Consider the following 22,109-nt stretch of genomic DNA (forward strand, 5'->3'; position numbering starts at 1 on the left):
GTTTTTGATGTAATGTTCAATTATTCATTAGTTGCATATATGACCCAGTGCTCATCACATTGTGTGCCCTTCTGATTCCAGGCCTTTATGTTCTGTAGTCTGCTGATACAAGCTTTTTTTTTCCTTCATGGTATCTTTTTATTTATTTTTTAAAAAGATTTTATTTATTAGAGAGAGAGAGAAAGAGAGGGGTGGGAGGGAAGGGAGAGGGAGAGAATCTCAAGCAGGCTCCATGCTTAGCGTGGAGTCTGATGTGGGGCTTGATCTCACAATCCTGAGATCGTGACCTGAGCCGAAATCAAGAGTCGGACGCTCAACCAACTGGGCAGCCCAGGTGCCCCTTCATGCTATCTTTTTAAAGATATAATTCATATACCATAAAATTCACTTTTATAGTATACATTTCACTTGTTTTTAGTATATTCATAAAGTTCTGCAGCTGTCACACCATCTACTTTTAGTTCATCTGAATCACCGCAAAAAGAAACACAGTACATATTAGCTGTCACTCCCCATTCCTCCTTCTGCAACCCTTGGCAATCACTAATCTACTTTATGGATTTGCCTTTCTTGAAATTTCATATAAATTGGATCATCTGGTATGTGATCTTTTGTGACTGACTTCTTTGATTAGCATTATGTTTTTAAGGTTCATCCATATTTTGCCATACATCAGTACTTCATTACTTTTTATTGCTGATTAATACTCCATTGTATAGATATACCATGTTTTACTTACCCATTCATCAGTTGGTGGGCATTTGAGTTGTTTCCGGAAATGCTGGCATATGAGTATTAGGTAAGCTGTTGTGAATATATGGGTACAAGTTTTGTGTAGACAATTCACTTCTCTTGGGTATATACCTAGAAGTGGAACTGTCGGGTCAAATAGTAACTTTATGTTTAAGTTTTTGAGGGGTTTCCAGATGTTTTCCAAAGTGGCTGTACCATTTTACATTCCCATCAGCAGTGTGTAAGGGTTCTAATTTCTTTATATCCTTGCCAACACATCTGTCTTTATGATTCTTTTTGATGTTATTTTAAGTGGAATTGTGGGTGTGAAGTAGTAGTTTGTTGTGGTTTTGATTTGCCTTTCCTTGATGAGTAATGATGTTGAGCATCTTTTCATGTGCTTATTGGCCATTTATATACCTTCTTTGGAGAAATGTTCATTCATATCCTTTATCCATTTTAAAATTGTCTTTTTATTTTAGAATTGTGGGAAGTTTTTATATATCCTGGATACAAATTTCTTACGGATAAACGATTTACAGTCCCCCTGCCCCCATTCTGAGTGGGCTTTTTTTTTTTTTCACTTTTATTGTGTACTTTAAAACTCAAAAGTTTTAATTTGATGACATCCAAATTCTAGTTTTTTCTTTGGTTGCTTGTGCTTTTAGTTTCATATCTAGGAAACCACTATCTAATCTGAGGTCATAAACATTTGCCGTAATGTTTTCTTTGAATGGTTTTATAGTTTTAACTCATATTTAGGTCTTTGATCCACTTGGAGTTAATTTTTGTACATGGTGTGAGATAGAATCCCAACTTTGTTCTCTTGGATTGAATATCCATAGTCCCAGCTCCACTTATAGAAAATACTACCCTTTGTTTATTGAATTGTTCTGGCATCGTTGTTGAATTGACCATAAATATAACGCTTGTATCTGGACACTCAGTTCTATTGCATTGATCTATATGTCTGTCCTTAGTTATATCACACAGTCTTGATTACTGTAGTTGTGTAGTAAGTTATAAAACTTAGAAGTGTGAACCCTCCGATTTTATTTTTCTTTTGAAGATTGTGATTCTGAGTCCCTTGCATTTCCTTATGAACTTTAGGGTTAGTTTGTCAGTTTCTGCAAAAAAGGTAGTTAGGATTTGATATGGGATTGTGTTAAAGCTGATCAATTTTGGAGAGTATTGCTATCTTAAAGACATTAAACCTTTTGATCTATGTACATGGGTGTCCTTACATTTATTTAGGTCTTCTTTAATTTTTTCTTAACATGTTTTATAGTTTTCAGTGTATGAATCTTCTACTTCTTTTGTTGAATTTATTCCTAAGTATTTTATTCTTTTTGATGTTATTGTAAGTGGAATTGTTTTCTGAATTTGATCTTCACATTGTTCATTGCTAATATGTAGAAATAACAGTTGATTTTTGTATATTGATTTTGTATCTTGAAACCCTTTTGAACTTGTTTATCAGTCCTAATAGTTTTTTAGTGGAGTCCTTAGGACTTTTTGTATTCAAGATCATGTCCTCTTCTACTAAGAGATAATTTTACTTTTTCTTTTCCAATATAGACGCTCATTATTTCTTTTTCTTGCCTAATTGTTTTGTCCAGAATATCCAGTATAATGTTGAATATAAGTGATGAGAGTGAACATTGCTGTATTATCCCTGATCTTAAGGGAAAACATTCAGGTTTTCACCATTAATTATGATGTTCGCTCTGGACTTTTTGTAGATGTCCTTTATTATATCATATATGGGAAGTTCCCTTCTATTTCTAGTTTGTTGAGTGCTTTTCTCATGAAAGGGTGTTGGATTTTGTTAAATGCTTTTTTTGTGTTTATTAGTATGATCTTGTTTTTTCTATTTATTTATTTTTATTTTTTTCTTTATTAACATGGTGTATTACATTAAGTTTCACATATTAAAACCAAACTTGCTTCCCTGGGATCCCTCTTGTTCATGGTGTATAAGACTTTTATGTTTTGCTGCATTTGGTTTGCTAGCATTTTCTTGAGGATTTTTGTGCCTATAGTCTCAAGATATATTAGCCTGTAGTTTTCTTTCCTCATGATGTCTTTGTCTTGTTTTGGAATCAGGGTAGTACTGGTATCGTGCAAGGAATCGAGAGTGTTCTTTCCCTTTCTAGTTTTTGGAATAGTTATAAAGGATTGACATTAAATCTTCTTTAAGACTAATGGTATTTTAATTTTTGTTTTTATCTCTTAGGATTCTCCTTTTACAAATGCAGGAATGGGATCTAATCTAAATCTCTTGGGTGAAATTGAGTGTGATGCCAGCATAATGGATGGAAAATCCTTAAATTTTGGAGCTGTTGGAGCACTGAGTGGTATGTGGACATTATAACACATTATCTCTATTCTCTAAAGAACTATGAATATTACCATATGATGCCTCCTAAAGACTTAGTCAATCTAGTGTTTTCTACCATTCTTGCTTGGAGTAGTATTGAAAACAACATTGTTTTCTCTTATTGAATTTAAAACATGAAGTCTTAGCTTTGAAAAGTTTTAAAGAAAATAGTAAAAAAGCTTATGTTCAAGTCTTTGTTAGAGGTTGATCGTTCTCCTCCATCTCTTTGAAATTATAGACATTTAACCTGTGAGTTAGCATATTCTTTTAATTTTATGATTATTTGAAATACACAAATAATATATTTTTTTGTTAGAAAATTCAAATGATGTAAATAAAATTTGCCGTTGCTCTTCCAAATCTTTCCTTCTCATCCCTTTCTCCTTGAAGGGGTTTAACTAGTAAAATACAGTGCATTTATCTATATTTTTGTGTAATGGAAACGCAGTTTCACACATGTATTTTTTAAAAAATATATGTACATATTATTATGAAACTTTCTTTTTTCTTTAACTAGGATGTTTTAGAGATTTTTCCCACATCAGTACATATAAGATATATCTAATATTTTACAAATACACGTGAAATGCACATATTTTAATTATAAAGCTGCATGAATTTTTAAATGTATACAGCTATGTAAACCATTACCCAAGTCAAGCTATAAGACATTTCCATGTCAAAATACAGAACATTTCCAGAGTGCCTGGGTGGCTCCGTTGGTTGAGCATCAGACTCTTGATTTCAGCTCAGGTTATGATCTCAGGGTCCTAGGATCTAGCCCCATGTTGGGTTCCTTGCTCAGCAGTAGCACGGAGTCTGCTTGTTCCTCTTCCTCCCCTGTTTGTGCATGCTTTCTCTCTCTAAAATAAATAAATAAAATCTTAAAAAAATACAGAACATTTCTATAATCCCAGAAGAGTTCTTTATGCCTCTTCCTAGTCCATACCTCTTATACTCTGCTCCTGCCTTCCCTCCTCCTCCTGTTCTCCCTTAATTTTGACTTTAGGTACCATAGATTAATTTGCTTGTTCCTGAAATTTATATGAGTGGAATCATACACCTCTGTGTCTGTTTTTTTTTTTTTTTTTGCTTAATACTATGCCTGTGAGATTGACCCATGTTTTGTGTCACAGTAATTTTTTCTTTTTATTACTTAGTAGTATTTTATTGCATGAGTATATAATATATAATAAATTATCTGTTCTCCTTTAGAGGATATTTGAATAGTTTCTAGTTTTTTTTTTTTTTAAAGATTTTTTATTTATTTATTTGAGAGAGAGAATGAGATAGAGAGAGCATGAGAGGGGGAGGGTCAGAGGGAGAAGCAGACTCCCTGCTGAGCAGGGAGCCCGATGTGGGACTCGATCCCAGGACTCCAGGATCATGACCTGAGCCGAAGGCAGTCGCTTAACCAACTGAGCCACCCAGGTGCCCAGTTTCTAGTTTTTGACTGCGCCAATGAATATTCTTGTACATGTCTTTGATAGACATATGTACTTAATTCTCTTGGTTATAAACCTAAGATTTGGAATGGTAAGTTTATCATTAAGATCCTATCCTTAAGATCAGGGATAATACAGCAGTGTTCACTCTCATCACTTCTGTTCAACATTATACTAGATGATAAGTTTAGGTACATAATGTGCTTTGCTTTAGTTGATACTGCTGGACAGTTTTCAAAAGTAGTTGTTACAATCTATACTCCCACCAGCAGTGTATGATCATTTTAGTTACTCTACATCAGGGTCAACATTTGGTATTGCTATTCTTTTTAAAATTCATCCATTTTGGGGTGCCTGGGTGGCTCAGTTGGTTAAGCGTCTGCCTTTGGCTCAAATCATGATCCCAGGATCCTGGGATTGAGCCCCACATTGGGCTCCCTGCTGATGGGGAGCCTGCTTCTCCCTTTCCCTCTGCCTGCCGCTCCCCCTGCTTGTGCTCTCTCTCTCTCTTATAAATGAATAAAATCTTTAAAAAAAATAAAATTCATCCATTTTGGTATGTGTGCAGTGGCATTATTGTTTTAATTTTAGTTTCTCTGGTGACTAATGATACTGAGAACCTTTTGATATACCTATTGGCCATTTAGATATTCTTGTTGTGCAGTGTATGTTCAAAAGTCTTTTGCATATTTTTATTGGATTATCTTTTTTCATTGATTTGTTCAAATACTTTATATATTTTAGATATAGATCCTTTGTCAGATACTGTAGTATGTATATCTCCTCCTAGTCTGTGGATGACCTTTTCACTCTTTTAATGCTGTCTTCTGATGAACTGAAGTTTTTAACTCTTACGTAGTTTAAATTACCAACCTTTTATTTTATGGTTATTTTTAAAATATTTTATTTAAGAAATCTTTGTCTACCCAAAGTTATGAAGATTGTTTCTGTTGTTTTCTTTTAATAGTTCTGTTTTTTTTTTTTTTTTTAACGTAAGCTTTACACCCAATGTGGGGCTTGAACTCATGGCCTGGAGATCAAGAGTCACATGCTCTCCTGACTGAGCCCACCAGGCATCCCTAATAGGTTTTTTTGTTTTTGTTTTTGTTTAGTTCTATTGTTTTTTACCCTTCACATTTAGCTCTCTTATCAAGCTCAGATTAATGTTAGTGTATGTGAGATAGGAGCTGACATTACTTTTTTTTCTCTTACGGATATCCAGATGGTTCATTGCCATTGTCAATAGAAAGGACAGTGTTCTCCTCACATAACTGTGTTGGCAAATCAGGTGACTGACTATACATGCAATGGCTTGTTTCTGTACCCTCTATTCTATTCCATTGTCCTATTTATTGCCAGTGCCATACTGTCTTGTTTACTGTAGCTTTATATTCTTTATATCTGCTGATATGTATGTATATTCTTGATAAGGTACTATAAGATTTTTAACTTCCTTTTTTTTTTTTCCTTTAAGATTATATTGGCTATTCTAGGTGTTTGGCCATTTTCATAAAATTTTTGAGTCAGCTTGTCAATGTCCATAATAAAACCCTGCTGGGATTTTGGTTGGTATTGCATTGAATATATAGAATCATTTGTGGACAATTGATGTCTTAACAATATTGAATATTCCAGCCCACAAACATAGAATATGTATATTTATATAAACATTACTCTTTTTTTTTCTCAGCATTGTTTTATGGTTTTCAGTATAAATGTCATGTATATCTTTTATTAGATTTATTCTAGATACTTAGTTTTTTGATGTTATTATTAAGTATATATATTTAGAATGTCAATGTCTAATTGTTTTATTAAATTTAGAAATATAATTGAATTTTGTATATTGGCCTTGAATTCACTAGCCTTGATGAAGTTATTCTATCACTTATTCTAGCATTTGAAAAAATAGGTTCCCATGGAATTTCTATATACACAATTATATTACCTATGACTCATGCAATTTTGCTTTGTCCTTTGCAATATGTAAACTTTTCATTTGGCCGTGACATTCAGTGCAATGTTGAATATAAGTGGTGTTAGTGTACATCTTTGCTTTGTTCCTGATCTTAGAAGGAGAGCATTAAATATTTCACCATTCTATATGCTCTGCTAGCTTTTGGACTGTCATAGATACTCTTTATCAGATTGAGGAAGTTCCCTTCTAATCTTAGTTTACTGATAGTTTTTATTATAAATGGGTATTGAATTATCATTAAGTGCTTTTCTGTGTCTATTGAGATAAAGATTTTTCTCCTTTATTTTGTTAAATATGAAATTTGTGATTGATTTTTGAATGTTCCCTTGGCATAAAGTCTTCTCGGTCATATTTTTATCTTTTTATATTCTGCTGGGTTCAAGTTGTTGATGTTTAAGATTTTGACATCTATCTTCATGTAATAGATTGGCCTTAATTTTCCTTTCTTGTAATATTATTTTCAGGTTTTGGAATCATGTTATGGCTGACCTCACAAAATGAATTGGGGATTTTTTTTTCCTCTTTGAAAGAATTTGCATGTGATTGGAATGATTTCTTCTGAGAATTCATTAGTTATTCTAAATTAGTGGAGTTTTCTTTGTGGGAAGTTTCAAAAAATGGATTCAATTTCTTTAACAATTATAAGATTATATTTTCCTCTCATTGTGTTTGTAAAGGAATTTGTCTTTTTCATAGGAGTTGTCAAATTTATTTACCTAAGGACTTTTTAGTTAGCTTTTTTTTTTTGATTTCTAGTTTAATTTCACTGTAGTCAGAAAACATCCTCTATATGATTCCAGTCCCTTGAAGCTTTTTGAGACTTGCTTTATGGCCCAGTTTATGGTATGTTTTGTTAAGCATTCCATGTGAACTTTAAAAGAGTATATATTTTGTAGTTGTTGGGTGCATGTTCTATATGTGCCAGTTTGGTCAGTTTGGTTATTCACTTGTTCCAGTCTTCTTTATCCTTTCTGGTTTCTGTGATAGGTAAGAAAGAGTATATCAATTAGTTTTAATTTTAATTTTAATTTCTTTCATTATGAAATTTTATTAGTAATGAAATTTCATATGTTTAAAGGCCATTAGCATTTCTCTATGAACTGACTGTTCCATATCTCTTGTGGCTTGCCTTTTAACTTTCCTTACAATGTGCTTTATTATATTAGAATTTAAAATTTTTGTCGAACTTATTGTTCTTTTGTGGCTTTTGTATTTTGCATTTCTTAAGCTTTCCCTCATAATTATAAGTATAGTCACCTATATTTTCTTCTAATACACTTATAATTTATTTTTCATTTACTTCTTTAATGCATTTTTTTTCTGAAATAACCAACAAAACATAATCTTGAATAATAATAACTATTGTTCATTGGGTGACTGTTACATACCATGCATTGTTCTCCAGTAGTTTATATATATTCAGTCATTTAGTTCTCACAGTTACCTTTTGAGGACACTACTTTTATCCCCATTTCACAGATAAGGAAACTGAAATACAGAAGAGATTTAGTAATTTGCCCAAGGTTACTGTATCAGTCTGGGTCCAACTAGGAAATGAATCACATAGTAGATTAAATAGGGGAAGTTTAATATAAAGAACTGTTAAACAGTGATAGGAGAGTAACTATACAAAGATGGAAACAGAACTCAAAATGTATTCTAGGGCAGAGGGAGAATACCCACGTAAGGATAAACTTGGAAGGAGATTTGGACCTCATTGAAGAAGGTGTGGTTGCAGCCCACTGCCTAGCAGAGAAGTTGCTGGATTACCCAGGCCACAGTCACTGTAAGACCAGGAACAATCCTGTGGGGCACAGGTGAGCTCAGGCCCATAGGTGGGCACATGGGGATGAGGAATCTATGTGAATTGAACCTCTGTTGCACAGGATAAAGATTGGGTTTTTGACTCACCAGACAGCCCTGTCCCCATGGGACACTTCACTTTTTGTGCCTTTGAGGTGGAGAAGGTTTGTGACTTGAGCTGGGCACAGTTCTATTTTTCTGGAGCTGTCAGCTAGGCTGCTGTAGCCTGAATCAGGAGCTGGAGAAAACATGTGGTGGCCAAATGCTGGAGAAAGCTGCACCCTGCAGGCACTTAGCACTGGGGAATACCATGTGGGCCAAATAGTGAAGAAAAACAGACACTCTCCAGGCCTGCCCAAGAAGCCACCTGTTCCTCCTACAGTGTGTCTCCAGTGCCCTCTACTGACAAAGCTACCATTGTGCCAGCTGGCAAAGCAAACATATTTAAAGGGCCCATATCCATTTTCACAGATCAGGCAGTGAAGGGAGAATTTGTAGCTGAGAAGCAGTAGATAGGTACAGTTATAAAACAGTCTGACTCCCATCACTCTGTGTTCTCTCTACCTCTCACATAGAGTCAATCTTTTTCTACTCATTTGAAATACTGTCTATGTCATGTATTAAATATTCAAATGCTTTTGTGTCTGTGTCTGAACTTTAGCTTTATTCTGTTCCGTTGATGTATTTGTCTGTTTGTACTCAAACCACACTCTTTTAATTAAGAATAGTTGTTAATAAGAAACGGTATCGTGAAGGGTGAATACCTCTTCATTTTTTCCCAAAGTTTTCTCTTCCTGATGAAATTAAGAGTCAGCTTGTTATCCTTCTGAAGTTTGATGGAGAATTTGTAGATTTGAATTTATAACTTAATTGACAATTATCAAAGTCTTTAAATATTACATCATTATATACAGAGATATATTTTAAGAGCTAGTATAGAGATCTGAGCTTTTCCTTTATTTGGTATTTCATACGTTTTTTTGGTGGCGTGTTTTTGTTGTTTAGCTAAATAGTTTTGTTTTGAGTCAATATGGTGGCCTTCAGGGTACCTGAGTAGCTCAGTCAGTTGGGCAGCTGCCTTTGGCTCGGGTCGTGATCTCAGGTCCTGGGATGGAGCCCTGCATACCACTCCCTGATGAGCCAGGAATCTGCTTCTCCCTCTGTCCTTCTTCCTGTTCATTCTCTCTCTCTCTCTCTCAAATAAATAAATAAATAAAATCTTAAAAAAAATGGTGACCTTAATTTGAGTTTTAATGATCTTCTTATATCCCACTGCTGATTTTGTGTGTGTGTGTGTTTTTTTTTTTTTTTTTAAAGATTTTATTTATTTGAGAGAGAGAGAATGAGTGAGAGAGAGTGCACATGAGAGAGGGGAGGGTCAGAGGGAGAAGCAGACTCCCCGCTGAGCAGGGCGCCCGATGTGAGACTCGATCCCAGGACTCCAGGATCATGACCTGAGCCGAAGGCAGTCGCTCAACCAACTGAGCCACCCAGGCGTCCCTGTGTGTGTGTTTTTGATACTGATGGTGTCCTGAGAGGCATCCATTGGTTAGTGGTTACGGGTGTGGTCTCTGGCATTAGCTGCTTTTTTTAAAAAAATTTTTTTATTAACATATAATGTATTATTTGTTTCAGGGATAGAGGTCTATGATCCATCAGTCTTACACAATTCACAGTGCTCACCATAGCACATACCTTCCCCAGTGTCCATCATCCAGCCACCCCATCCGTCCCACCCCCCTCCAGTCCAGCAACTCTGTTTGTTTCCTGAGATTAAGAGTCTCTTATGGTTTGTCTCCCTCTCTGGTTTTGTCTTGTTTCATTTTTCCCTCCCTTCCCCTATGATTCTATGTCTTGTTTCTCAAATTCCTCATTTGAGTTATATCATATGATAATTGTCTTTCTCTGATTGACTTATTTTGCTTAGCATAATACCCTCTAGTTCCATCCACATCATTGCAAATGGCAAGATTTTGGGGTTTTTTGATGGCTGCATAATATTCCATTGTATATATATATATGACATCTTCTTTATCCATTCATCTGCTGATGGACGTCTAGGCTCTTCCCGTACTTTGGCTATTGTGTACATTGCTGCTATAAACATTGGGGTGCACGTGCCCCTTCGGATCCCTACATTTGTATCTTTGGGGTAAATACCCAGTAGTGCAATTGCTGGGTCATAGGGTAGCTCTATTTTCAACTTTTTGAGGAACCATCATACTGTTTTCCAGAGTGGCTGCACCAGCTTGCATTTCCACCAACAGTGTAGGAGGGTACCCCTTTCTCCACATCCTTGCCAACATCTGTCGTTTCCTGACTTGTTCATATTAGCCATTCTGACTGGTGTGAGGTGGTATCTCATTGAGGTTTTGATTTGGATTTCCCTGATGCCCAGTGAGCACATTTTCATGTGTCTGTTGGCCATTTGGACGTCTTTGCAGAAATGCCTGTTCATGTCTTCTTCCCATTTCTTGATTGGATTATTTGTTCTTTGGGTGTTGAGTTTGATAAGTTCTTTATAGATTTTGGGTACTAGCCCTTTATCTGATATGTCATTTGCAAATATCTTCTCCCATTCTGTCAGTTGTCTTTTAGTTTTACTGACTGTTTCTTTTGCTGTGCAAAAGCTTTTTATCTTGATGAACTCCCGGTAGTTCCTTTTTGCCCTTGCTTCCCTTGCGTTTGGCAATGTTTCTAGGAAGAAGTTGCTGCAGCTGAGGTCAAAGAGGTTGCTGCCTGTGTTCTCCTTCAGGATTTTGATGGACTCCTGTCTCACATTGAGGTCTTTCAACCATTTGGAGTCTATTTTTGTGTGTGGTGTAAGGAAATGGTCCATTTTCATTCTTCTGCACGTGACTGTCCAAATTTCCCAACACCATTTGTTGAAGAGACTGTCTTTTTTCCATTGGACATTCTTTCCTGCTTTGTCAAAGATGAGTTGACCATAGAGTTGAGGGTCCATTTCTGGGCTCTCTATTCTGTTCCATTGATCTTTGTATCTGTTTTTGTGCCAGTACCATACTGTCTTGAGGATGACAGCTTTGTAATAGAGCTGGAAGTCCGGAATTGTGATGCCGCCAGCTTTGCTTTTCTTTTTCAACATTCCTCTGGCTATGCGGGGTCTTTTCTGGTTCATAAATTTTAGGATTATTTGTTCCATTTCTTTGAAAAAAGTTGATTGCTTTGAATGTGTAGATTGCTCTAGGTAACATTGACATTTTCACAATATTTGTTTTTCCAATCTGTGAGCATGGAACGTTTTCCATTTCTTTGTGTCTTCCTCAATTTCTTTCATGAGTATTTTATAGTTTTCTGAGTACAGATTCTTTGCCTCTTTGGTTAGATTTATTCCTAGGTATCTTATGGTTTTGGGTGCCATTGTAAATGGGATCGACTCCTTAATTTCTCTTTCTTCTGTCTTGTTGTTGTGTATAGGAAGGCCACTGATTTCTGTGCATTGATTTTCTATCCTGCCACTTGACTGAATTCCTGTATGAGTTCTAGCAGTTTTGGGGTGGAGTCTTTGGGGTTTTCCACATAAAGTATCATATCATCTGCAAAGAGTGAGAGTTTGACTTCTTCCTTGGCAGTTTGGATGTCTTTTCTTTCTTTTTGTTGTCTGATTGCTGTGGCTAGGATTTCCAGTACTGTGTTGAATAGCAGTGGTGGTACTGGACATCCCTGCCATGTTCCTGACCTTAGGGGGAAAGCTCTCACTTTTTCCCCATTGAGAATGATATTTACTGTGGGTTTTTCGTAGATAGCTTTTATGATATTGAGTTATGTACCTTCTGTCCCTACACTGTGAAGAGTTTTAATCAAGAAAGGATGCTGTACTTTGTCAGGTGCTTTTTCTGCATCTTTTGAGAGGATCATATGATTCTTGTTCTTTCTTTTATTAATGTATTGTATCACATTGATTAATTTGTAGATGTTGAACCAACCTTGCAGCCCAGGAATAAATCCCACTTGGTCGTGGTGAATAATCCTTTTAATGTACTGTTGGATCCTATTGGCTAGCATTTTGGTGAGAATTTTTGCATCCATGTTCATCAGGGATATTGGTCTGTAATTCTCCTTTTTGATGGGGTCTTTGTCTGGTTTTGGGATCAAGGTAATGCTGGCCTCATAAAATGAGTTGGGAAGTTTTCCTTCCATTTCTGTTTTTTGGAACAGTTTCAGAAGAATAGGTATTAATTCTTCTTTAAATGTTTGGTTGAATTCCCCTTGGGAAGCCATCTGGCCCTGGGCTCTTGCTGTTGGGAGATTATTGATTACTGGTTCAATTTCCTTAGTGGTTATGGGTTCGTTCAGCTTTTCTATTTCTTCCTGGTTCAGTTTTGGTAGTTTATATGTCTCTAGGAATGCATCCATTTCTTCCAGATTATCTAATTTGCTGGCATAGAGTTGCTCATAATATGTTCTTATAGTTGTTTGTATTTCTTTTTTGTTGGTTGTGATCTCTCCTCTTTCATTCATGATTTTATTTATTTAGGTCGTTTCTCTTTTCTTTTTGGTAAGTCTGGCCAGGGGTTTATCAGTCTTATTAATTCTTTCAAAGAACCAGCTCTTAGTTTCGTTGATCTGTTCTACTGTTCTTTTGGTTTCTATTTCATTGATTTTTGCTCTGATCTTTATTATTTCTCTTCTCCTGCTGGGTTTCAGCTTTATTTGCTGTTCTTTCTCCACCTCCTTTAGGTGTAGGATGAGGTTGTGTATTTGAGACCTTTCTTGTTTCTTGAAAAAGGCTTGTATTGCTATATACTTGCCTCTTAGGACTGCCTTTGCTGCATCCCAAAGAGTTTGAACAGTTGTGTTTTCATTTTTTTGTTTCCATGAATTTTTTAAATTATTCTTTAATTTTGTGGTTGACCCATTCATTCTTTGTAGGATGCTCTTTAGCCACCATGTATTTGAGTTCTTTCCGACTTTCCTCTTGTGATTGAGTTCTAGTTTCAAAGCATTGTGGTCCAAAAATATGCAGGGAATGATCCCAGTCTTTTGGTACCGGTTGAGACCTTATTTGTGACCCAGGATGTGATCTATTCTGGAGAATGTTCCATGTGTGGTAGAGAAGAATGTGTATTCTGTTGCTTTGGGATGGAATGTTCTGAATATATCTTTGAAGTCTTATCTGGTCCAGTGTGTCATTTAAAGCCTTTATTTCCTTGTTGGTCTTTTGCTTAGATGATCTGTCCATTTCAGTGAGGGGATGTGAAAGTCCCCTACTATCATTGTATTCTTGTCGTTGTGTTTCTTTGATTTTGTTACTAATTGGCTCATATAATTGGCTATTCCCATGTTAGGGGCATAGATATTTACAGTTGTTAGATCTTCTTGTTGGATAGACCCTTTAAGTATGTTGTAGTGTCTTTCCGCATCTCTTATTATATTCTTTGGTTTAAAATCTAATTTGTCTCATATAAGGATTGCCACCCCAGCATTCTTTTGGTGTCCATTAGCATGGTAAATGGTTTTCCACCCCCTCATTTTAAATCTGGAGGTCTCTTTTGGTCTAAAATGAGTCTCTTGCAGACAGCATATCGATGGGTCTTGTTTTTTTATTCAATATGATATGCTATGTCTTTATTTATTCATTTATTTATTTTCAAGATTTTATTTATTCATTTGAGAGGATACAGAGAGAGACCATGAACAGGAGTAGAGGCAGAGGGAGAGGGAGAAGCAGGCTCCCCGCTGAGCCAGGAGCCTGATGTGGGGCTGGATCCCAGACTCTAGGATCATGACCTGAGCCAAAGGCAGACATTTAACCATCTGAGCCACCCAGGCGCCCCTGATACCCTGTGTCTTTTGATTGGGGCATTTAGCCCATTTACATTCAGGGTGACTTTTGAAAGATATGAATTTAGTGCCATTGTTTTGCCTGTAAGGTGATTGTTACTGTGTATTTTCTATGTTCCTTTCTGGTCTATGTTACTTTTAGGCTCTGTCTTTGCTTAGAGGACCCCTTTCAAGATTTCTTGTAGGGCTGCTTTGTGTTTGTAAATTCCTTTAGTTTTTGTTTGTCCTGGAAGCTTTTTATCTCTCCTTCTATTTTCAGTGACAGCCTAGCTGGATATAATAGTCTTTGCTGCATATTTTTCTCATTTAGTGCTCTGAATATATCCTGCCAGTCCTTTCTGGCCTGCCAGGTCTCTGTGTATAGGTCTGTTGCCAATCTAATGTTTCTGCCATTGTAGCTTATATATCTCTTCTCCCGAGCTGCTTTCAGCTCTTTGTCTCTGAGACTCGTAAGTTTTACTATTAGATGTTGGGGTGTTGACCTATTTTTATTGATTTTGAGAGGGGTTCTCTGTGCTTCCTGGATTTTGATGCCTGTTTCCTTCCCCAAATTAGGAAGTTCTTTGCTATAGTTTGCTCCAATATACCTTCTGCCCCTCTCTTTCTTCTTCTTTTGGGATTCCAATTTTTCTAATATTGTTTCGTCTTTTGGTATCACTTATCTCTCGAATTCTGCCCTCGTGATCAAGTAGTTGTTTGTCTCTCTTTTTCTCAGCTTCCTTATTTTCCATCATTTGATATTCTATATCACTAATTCTTTCTTCTGCTTCATTATTCTTAGCAGTTAGAGCCTCCATTTTTGATTGCACCTCATTAATAGCCTTTTTGATTTCGACTTGGTTAGATTTTAGTTCTTATATTTCTCCAGAAAGGGTTTCTCTAATATCTTCCATGCTTTTTTCAAACCCATCTAGTATCTTTAAAATCGTCATTCTGAACTCTAGTTCTGACATCTTACTAATGTCTGTATTGGTTAGGTCCCTGGCAGTCGGTACTTCCTCTTGTTCCTTTTTTTGAGGTGATGTTTTCCGTCTTGTCATTTTGTCAAGAGGAGAATAGATGAACGAGAGAACAAAATGCTAACATGGTAACAACGACCCTAGAAAAATATACACTAAACAAATCAGAAGAGACCTTCCACAAAGTGACTGCTTTTCTGTTCAGAGAGTTGCTGCTCTTCTTTTCTTCGATTTTGTTTTTTTAAAATTTTTTATTGTTATGTTTATTCCCATACATTACATCATTAGTTCTGGATGTAGTGTTCCATGATTCATTGTTTGTGCATAACACCCAGTGCTCCATGCAGAATGTGCCCTCCTCAATACCCATCACCAGGCTAACCCATCCTCCCACCTCCCTCCCCTCCAGAACCCTCAGTTTGTTTTTCAGAGTCCATCGTCTCTCATGGTTCGTCTACCCCTCCTATTTCCCCCCCTTCATTCTCCCCCTCCTGCTACCTTCTTCTTTTTTTTTTTCTTAACATATATTGCATTATTTGTTTCAGAGGTACAGATCTGAGATTCAACAGTCTTACACAATTCACAGCGCTTACCAGAGCACATACCCTCCGAAGTGTCTATCACCCCGTCACCCCATCCCTCCCACCCCACCCCCCACTCCAGCAACCCTCAGTTTGTTTCCTGAGATTAAGAATTCCTCATATCAGTGAGGTCATATGATACATGTCTTTCTCTGTTTGACTTATTTCGCTCAGCATAATACCCTCCAGTTCCATCCACGTTGTTGCAAATGGCAAGATCTCATTCCTTTTGATGGCTGCATAATATTCCATTGTATATATATACCACATCTTCTTTATCCATTCATCTGTCGATGGACATCTTGGCTCTTTCCACAGTTTGGCTATAGTGGACATTGCTGCTATAAACATCAGGGTACATGTACCCTTTCGGATCCCTACTTTTGTATCTTTGGGGTAAATACCCAGTAGTGCAATTGATGGATCATATGGTAGATTTATTTTCAACCTTTGAGGAACCTCCATACAGTTTTCCAGAGTGGCTGCACCACCTTGCATTCCCACCAACAGTGTAGGAGGGTTCCCCTTTCTCCGCATCCCCGCCAACATGTGTCATTTCCTGACTTGTTCATATTAGCCATTCTGACTGGTGTGAGGTGGTATCTCATTGAGGTTTTGATTTGGATTTCCCTGATGCCGAGCGATACTGAGCACGTTTTCATGTGTCTGTTGGCCATTTGGATGTCTTCTTTGGAAAAATGTCTGTTCATGTCTTCTGCCCATTTCTTGATTGGATCATTTGTTCTTTGGGTGTTGAGTTTGATGAGTTCTTTATAGATTTTGGGTACTAGCCCTTTATCTGATATGTCATTTGCAAATATCTTCTCCCATTCTGTCGGTTGTCTTTTGGTTTTGTTGACTGTTTCCTTTGCTGTGCAAAAGCTTATTATCTTGATGAAGTCCCAGTAGTTCATTTTTGCCCTCGCTTCCCTTGCGTTTGGCGATGTTTCTAGGAAGAAGTTGCTGCGGCTGAGGTTAAAGAGGTTGCTGCCTGTGTTTTCCTTTAGGATTTTGATGGACTCCTGTCTCACATTGAGGTCTTTCAACCATTTGGAGTCTATTTTTGTGTGTGGTGTAAGGAAATGGTCCAGTTTCATTCCTGCATGTGGCTATCCAATTTTCCCAACACCATTTGTTGAAGAGACTGTCTTTTCCATTGGACACTCTTTCCTGCTTGTCAAAGATGAGTTGACCATAGAGTTAAGGTCCATTTCTGGGCTCTCTATTCTGTTCCATTGATCTTTGTATCTGTTTTTGTGCCAGTACCATACTGTCTTGATGATGACAGCTTTGTAATAGAGCTGGAAGTCCGGAATTGTGATGTTGCCAGCTTTGCTTTTCTTTTTCAACGTTCCTCTGGCTATTCGGGGTCTTTTCTGGTTCCATACAAATTTTAGGATTATTTGTTCCATTTCTTTGAAAAGAGTGGATGGTATTTTGATGGGGATTGCATTGAATTTGTAGATTGCTCTAGGTAGCATTGACATCTTCACAATATTTGTTCTTCCAATGCATGAGCCTGGAACGTTTTTCCGTTTCTTTGTGTCTTCCTCAATTTCTTTCATGAGTATTTTATAGTTTTCTGAGTACAGATCCTTTGCCTCTTTGGTTAGATTTATTCCAAGGTATCTTATGATTTTGGGTGCAATTGTACATGGGATCGACTCCTTAATTTCTCTTTCTTCTGTTTTGTTGTTGGTGTATAGGCATGCCACTGACTTCTGTGCATCGATTTTATATCTTCCCACTTGACTGAATTCCTGTATGAGTTCTAGCAGTTTTGGGGTGGAGTCTTTGGGGTCTTCCACATAAAGTATCATATCATCTGCAAAGAGTGAGAGTTTGACTTCTTCTTTGCCAATTTGGATGCCTTTTATTTCTTTTTGTTGTCTGATTGCTGTGGCTAGGACTTCCAGTACTGTGTTGAATAGCAGTGGTGATAGTGGACATCCCTGCCGCGTTCCTGACCTTAGGGGGAAAGCTCTGTTTTTCCCCATTGAGAATGATATTCTCTGTAGGTTTTTCATAGATGGCTTTTATGATATTGAGGTATGTACCCTCCATCCCTATACTCTGAAGAGTTTTGATCAAGAAAGGATGATGTACTTTGTCAAATGCTTTTTCTGCATCTATTGAGAGGATCATATGATTCTTGTTCTTTCTTTTGTTAATGTATTGTATCATGTTGATTGATTTGAGGATGTTGAACCAACCTTGCAGCCCAGGGATAAATCCCAGTTGGTCATGGTGAATAATCCTTTTAATGTACTGTTGGATCCTATTGGCTAGTATTTTAGTGAGAATTTTTGCATCCATGTTCATCAGGGATATTGGTCTGTAATTCTCCTTTTTGATGGGGTTTTTGTCTGGTTTTGGGATCAAGGTAATGCTGGCCTCATAAAATGTGTTTGGAAGTTTTCCTTCCATTTCTATTCTTTGAAACAGCTTTAGAAGAACAGGTATTAATTCTTCTTTAAATGTTGGCAGAATTCCCCTGGGAAGCTATCTGGCCCTGGGCTCTTGTTTTTTGGTTGATTTTTGATGACTGCTTCAATTTCCTTACTGGTTATAGGTCTGTTCAGGTTTTCTCTTTCTTCCTGGTTCAGTTTTGGTAGTTGATACATCTCTAGGAATGCCTCCATTTCTTCCAGGTTATCTAATTTGCTGGCATATAGTTGCTCATAATATGTTCTTATAGTTGTTTGTATTTCTTTGGTGTTGGTTGTGATCTCTCCTCTTTCATTCATGATTTTGTTGATTTGGGTCATTTCTCTTTTCTTTTTGATAAGTCTGGCCAGAGATTTATCAATCTTGTTAATTCTTTCAAAGACCCAGCTCCTAGTTTGTTGATCTGTTCTACTGTTCTTTTAGTTTCTATTTCATTGATTTCTGCTCTGATCTTTATTATTTCTCTTCTCCTGCTGGGTTTCAGCTTTATTTGCTGTTCCTTCTCCACCTCCTTTAGATGTAGGGTTAGGTTGTGTACTTGAGACCTTGTTTCTTGAGAAAGGCTTGTATTGCTATATACTTGCCTCTTAGGACTGCCTTTGCTGCATCCCAAAGATTTTGAACAGTTGTGTTTTCATTTTCATTTGTTTCTATGAATTTTTTTAATTCTTCTTTAATTTCCTGGTTGACCCATTCATTCTTCAGTAGGATGCTCTTTAGCCTCCATGTATTTGAGTTCTTTCCGACTTTCCTCTTGTGATTGAGTTCTAGTGTCAAAGCATTGTGGTCTGAAAATAGGCAGGGAATGATCCCAATCTTTTGGTACCAGTTGAGACCTGATTTATAACGTAGGATGTGATCTATTCTGGAGAATGTTCCATGGGCACTTGAGAAGAATGTGTATTTTGTTGTGGGATGGAATGTTCTGAATATGTCTGTGAAGTCCATTTCGTCCAGTGTGTCATTTAAAGTCTTTATTTCCTTGTTTATCTTTTGCTTAGATGATCTGTCCATTTCAGTGAGGAGGGTGTTAAAGTCCCCCACTATTATTGTATTGTTGTCAATATGTTTCTTTGCTTTTGTTATTAATTGCCTTATAAAATTGGCTGCTCCCGTGTTAGGGGCATAGATATTTACAATTGTTAGATCTTCTTGTTGGATAGACCCTTTAAGTAGGATATAGTGTCCTTCCTCACCTCTTATTACAGTCTTTGGTGTAAAATCTAATTTGTTTGATATAAGGATTGCCTCCCCAGCTTTCTTTTGGTGTCCATTAGCATGGTAAATGGTTTTCCACCCGTTCACTTTAAATCTGGGGGTGTCTTTGCATCTAAAATGAGTCTCTTGAAGACAGCATATGGATGGGTCTTGTTTTTTAATCCAATCTGATAGCCTCTGTGTTTTGATTGGGGCATTTAGCCCATTTACATTCAGGGTAACTATTGAAATGTATGAGTTTAGTGCCATTGTATTGCCTGTAAGGTGACTGTTACTGCATATTGTCTGTGTTCCTTTCTGGTCTATGTTGCTTTTAGGCTCTGTCTTTGCTTAGAGGACCCCTTTCAAGATTTCTTGTAGGGCTGCTTTGTGTTTGTAAATTCCTTTAGTTTTTCTTTGTCCTGGAAGCTTTTTCTCTCTCCTTCTATTTTCAATGACAGCCTAGCTGGATATAGTATTCTTGGCTGCATATTTTTCTCATTTAGTGCTCTGAATTTATCCTGCCGGTCCTTTCTGGCCTGCCAGGTCTCTGTGGATAGGTCTGCTGCCAATCTAATTTTTCTACCATTGTACGTTACAGATCTCTTCTCCCGAGCTGCTTTCAGGATTTTCTCTTTGTCTGTGAGACTCATAAGTTTTACTATTAGACATTGGGGTGTTGACCTATTTTTATTGATTTTGAGCGGGGTTCTCTGTGCCTCCTGGATTTTGGTGCCTGTTTCCTTCCCCAAATTAGGGAAGTTCTCTGCTGTAATTTGCTCCAATATACCTTCTGCCCCTCTCTCTCTTTCTTCTTCTTCTGGGATCCCAATTTTTCTAATATTGTTTCGTCTTATGGTATCACTTATCTCTCGAATTCTGCCCTCGTGATCCAGTAGTTGTTTATCTCTCTTTTTCTCAGCTTCTTTTTTTTCTATCATTTGGTCTTCTCTATCACTAATTCTCTCTTCTGCCTCATTTATCCTAGCAGTTCGTGCACCTATTTTTGATTGCACCTCATTAATAGCCTTTTGATTTTGACTTGGATAGATTTTAGTTCTTTTACTTCTCCAGAAAGGGTTTCTCTAATAACTTCCATGCTTTTTTCAAGCCCAGCTAGTATCTTTAAAGTGATGATTCTGAACTCTCGATCTGACATCGTACTATTGTCCGTATTGAGTAGGTCCCTGGCAGTCGGTACTACCTCTTGTTCTTTTTGTTGAGGTGATTTTTTACGTCTTGTCATTTTGTGCAGAGGAGAATAGATGAATGAGAGAACAAAATGCCAGCAGGGTAACAACGTCCCCAGAAAATATACTCTAAACAAATCAGAAAAGACCTGAAGCAGTGGGAAAAGAAAGGGAGAGAAAAAAGAAAAAGAAAAAAAAAAAAGAAAAAAAAAGATAAAAATAAACAAAACCAGAACAAAACAAAACAAAACAAAAAACAGAATGTGATCAAATATGATCAAGCTGGTATATAGATCAGTGCCACACACTAGATTTTGGGTGTATTTTGGTCAGTTAGAAGAAGGTGACTCCCAAAATTTTAAAGAAAGGAAAGCTTATATATTTACAAAAATAAGGGTTGATATGATGAAGGGATGGAATATGAGTGTAAAGATGGAAAGTATAAAAAATTTTATAAAAGGAATTGATAAGAGGTTGTTTGAAAAAAGGAAGAAGAGGATTTTAAAAAAAAGGGAGAGAATGTGATCAGGTAGGGGAGTAGAAAAAAACCATACACTAGGGATTCAGGGTACATTTTGATCTGTTAGAAGAAACTATCTCAAAATTTTAAAGAGAGAACAACTGATATATATATGCCAAAAATAAGGGTAACTACTAAGAAGGGATAGAATATGACTCTAAAAATGAAAAATAAAAATGTTTTTTATAAAAGGGATTGATAAGATGTTGGTTGAAAAGGGAAAAAGAAAAATTCAAAAAAAAAAATTAAGTTTGGAAGACTAAAGAATCATGGTAAATAAGCCATGAATTCTATGTGCAGTATTCCCCTAGCGCTGGAGTTCTGCCGTTCTCATTGATCGGTAAACTTGGTCTTGGCTGGCTGTTCTCGCTGATCTTCTGGGGGAGGGGCCTGTTGCCGTGGTTCCCAAATGTCTTTGTCGGAGGCAGAATTGCCCCGCCCTTGCCCAGTCCGGGCTAAGTAATCTGCTCAGGTTTGCTCTCAGGAGCTGTTGTTCCCTGCAAGCTTTCCATACAGCTTTGCAGGCAGAGAGTGAAAATGGCGGCCTCCCAATCTCCACCCCGGAGGAGCTGAGAACTCGGGGCCCCGCTTCTCAGTGAGCCCCCAGAGAATAGCCGTCAGTCACTCCTGTCTCCCCAGTCTCCGGCCGCAGTCTGTGCTCCCACGGCCTGTGACCGCGGGTTTCTATCTCTGGCACCCAACCCTGGGTGGAGTCTCCAAACCCAGCAGATCCCTGCCGTGCGCTCCCAGGCCGCTCCTCCCCGGTGTGGAAGTGGAGTCTCCCCAGATCTGCCGCTTTTTGGGTACCTGCTGGAGGAGCAGTGGCTCGACTGTGCCCCGGATCACGGTTTATGGCAACCCCGAGCTGAGGGCCCGCGCCTCTGCTCCGTCTCTGCAGCCGGCTTCCCCGCTCTATTACCTGGGCGCTCTGCCACACTCAGGCACCCCCGGTCTTTCTGTGACCCCGACGGTCCTGAGACCACACTGTCCCGGAGGGTTCCACCCCCCACTTTGCCACCAGAGTGACGTCCCTCAGCGGAGCAGACTTCTACAAGTTCCGATTTTGTGCTC

General features: G+C 37.5%; 1 protein-coding gene across 2 annotated transcripts in view; it reads left to right on the forward strand.

Annotated features, from left to right (window-relative positions):
* TASP1 (taspase 1) overlaps window positions 1-22,109 on the forward strand; it is a 294,371-nt gene that overhangs the window by 27,817 nt on the left and 244,445 nt on the right. Inside the window, exon 4 of one of the 2 annotated variants that reach the window (XM_021700673.1) lies at window positions 2,969-3,089. The exons of the other annotated variant lie outside the window; for it this stretch is intronic. Coding sequence (XP_021556348.1) covers window positions 2,969-3,089 — 121 coding nt within the window. The remainder of the gene's footprint in view (window positions 1-2,968; window positions 3,090-22,109) is intronic. 2 annotated transcript variants of the gene reach the window in all.

Source organism: Neomonachus schauinslandi, chromosome 10, assembly GCF_002201575.2.
Source record: "Neomonachus schauinslandi chromosome 10, ASM220157v2, whole genome shotgun sequence".
Classification (NCBI taxonomy): Eukaryota; Metazoa; Chordata; class Mammalia; order Carnivora; family Phocidae; genus Neomonachus; species Neomonachus schauinslandi.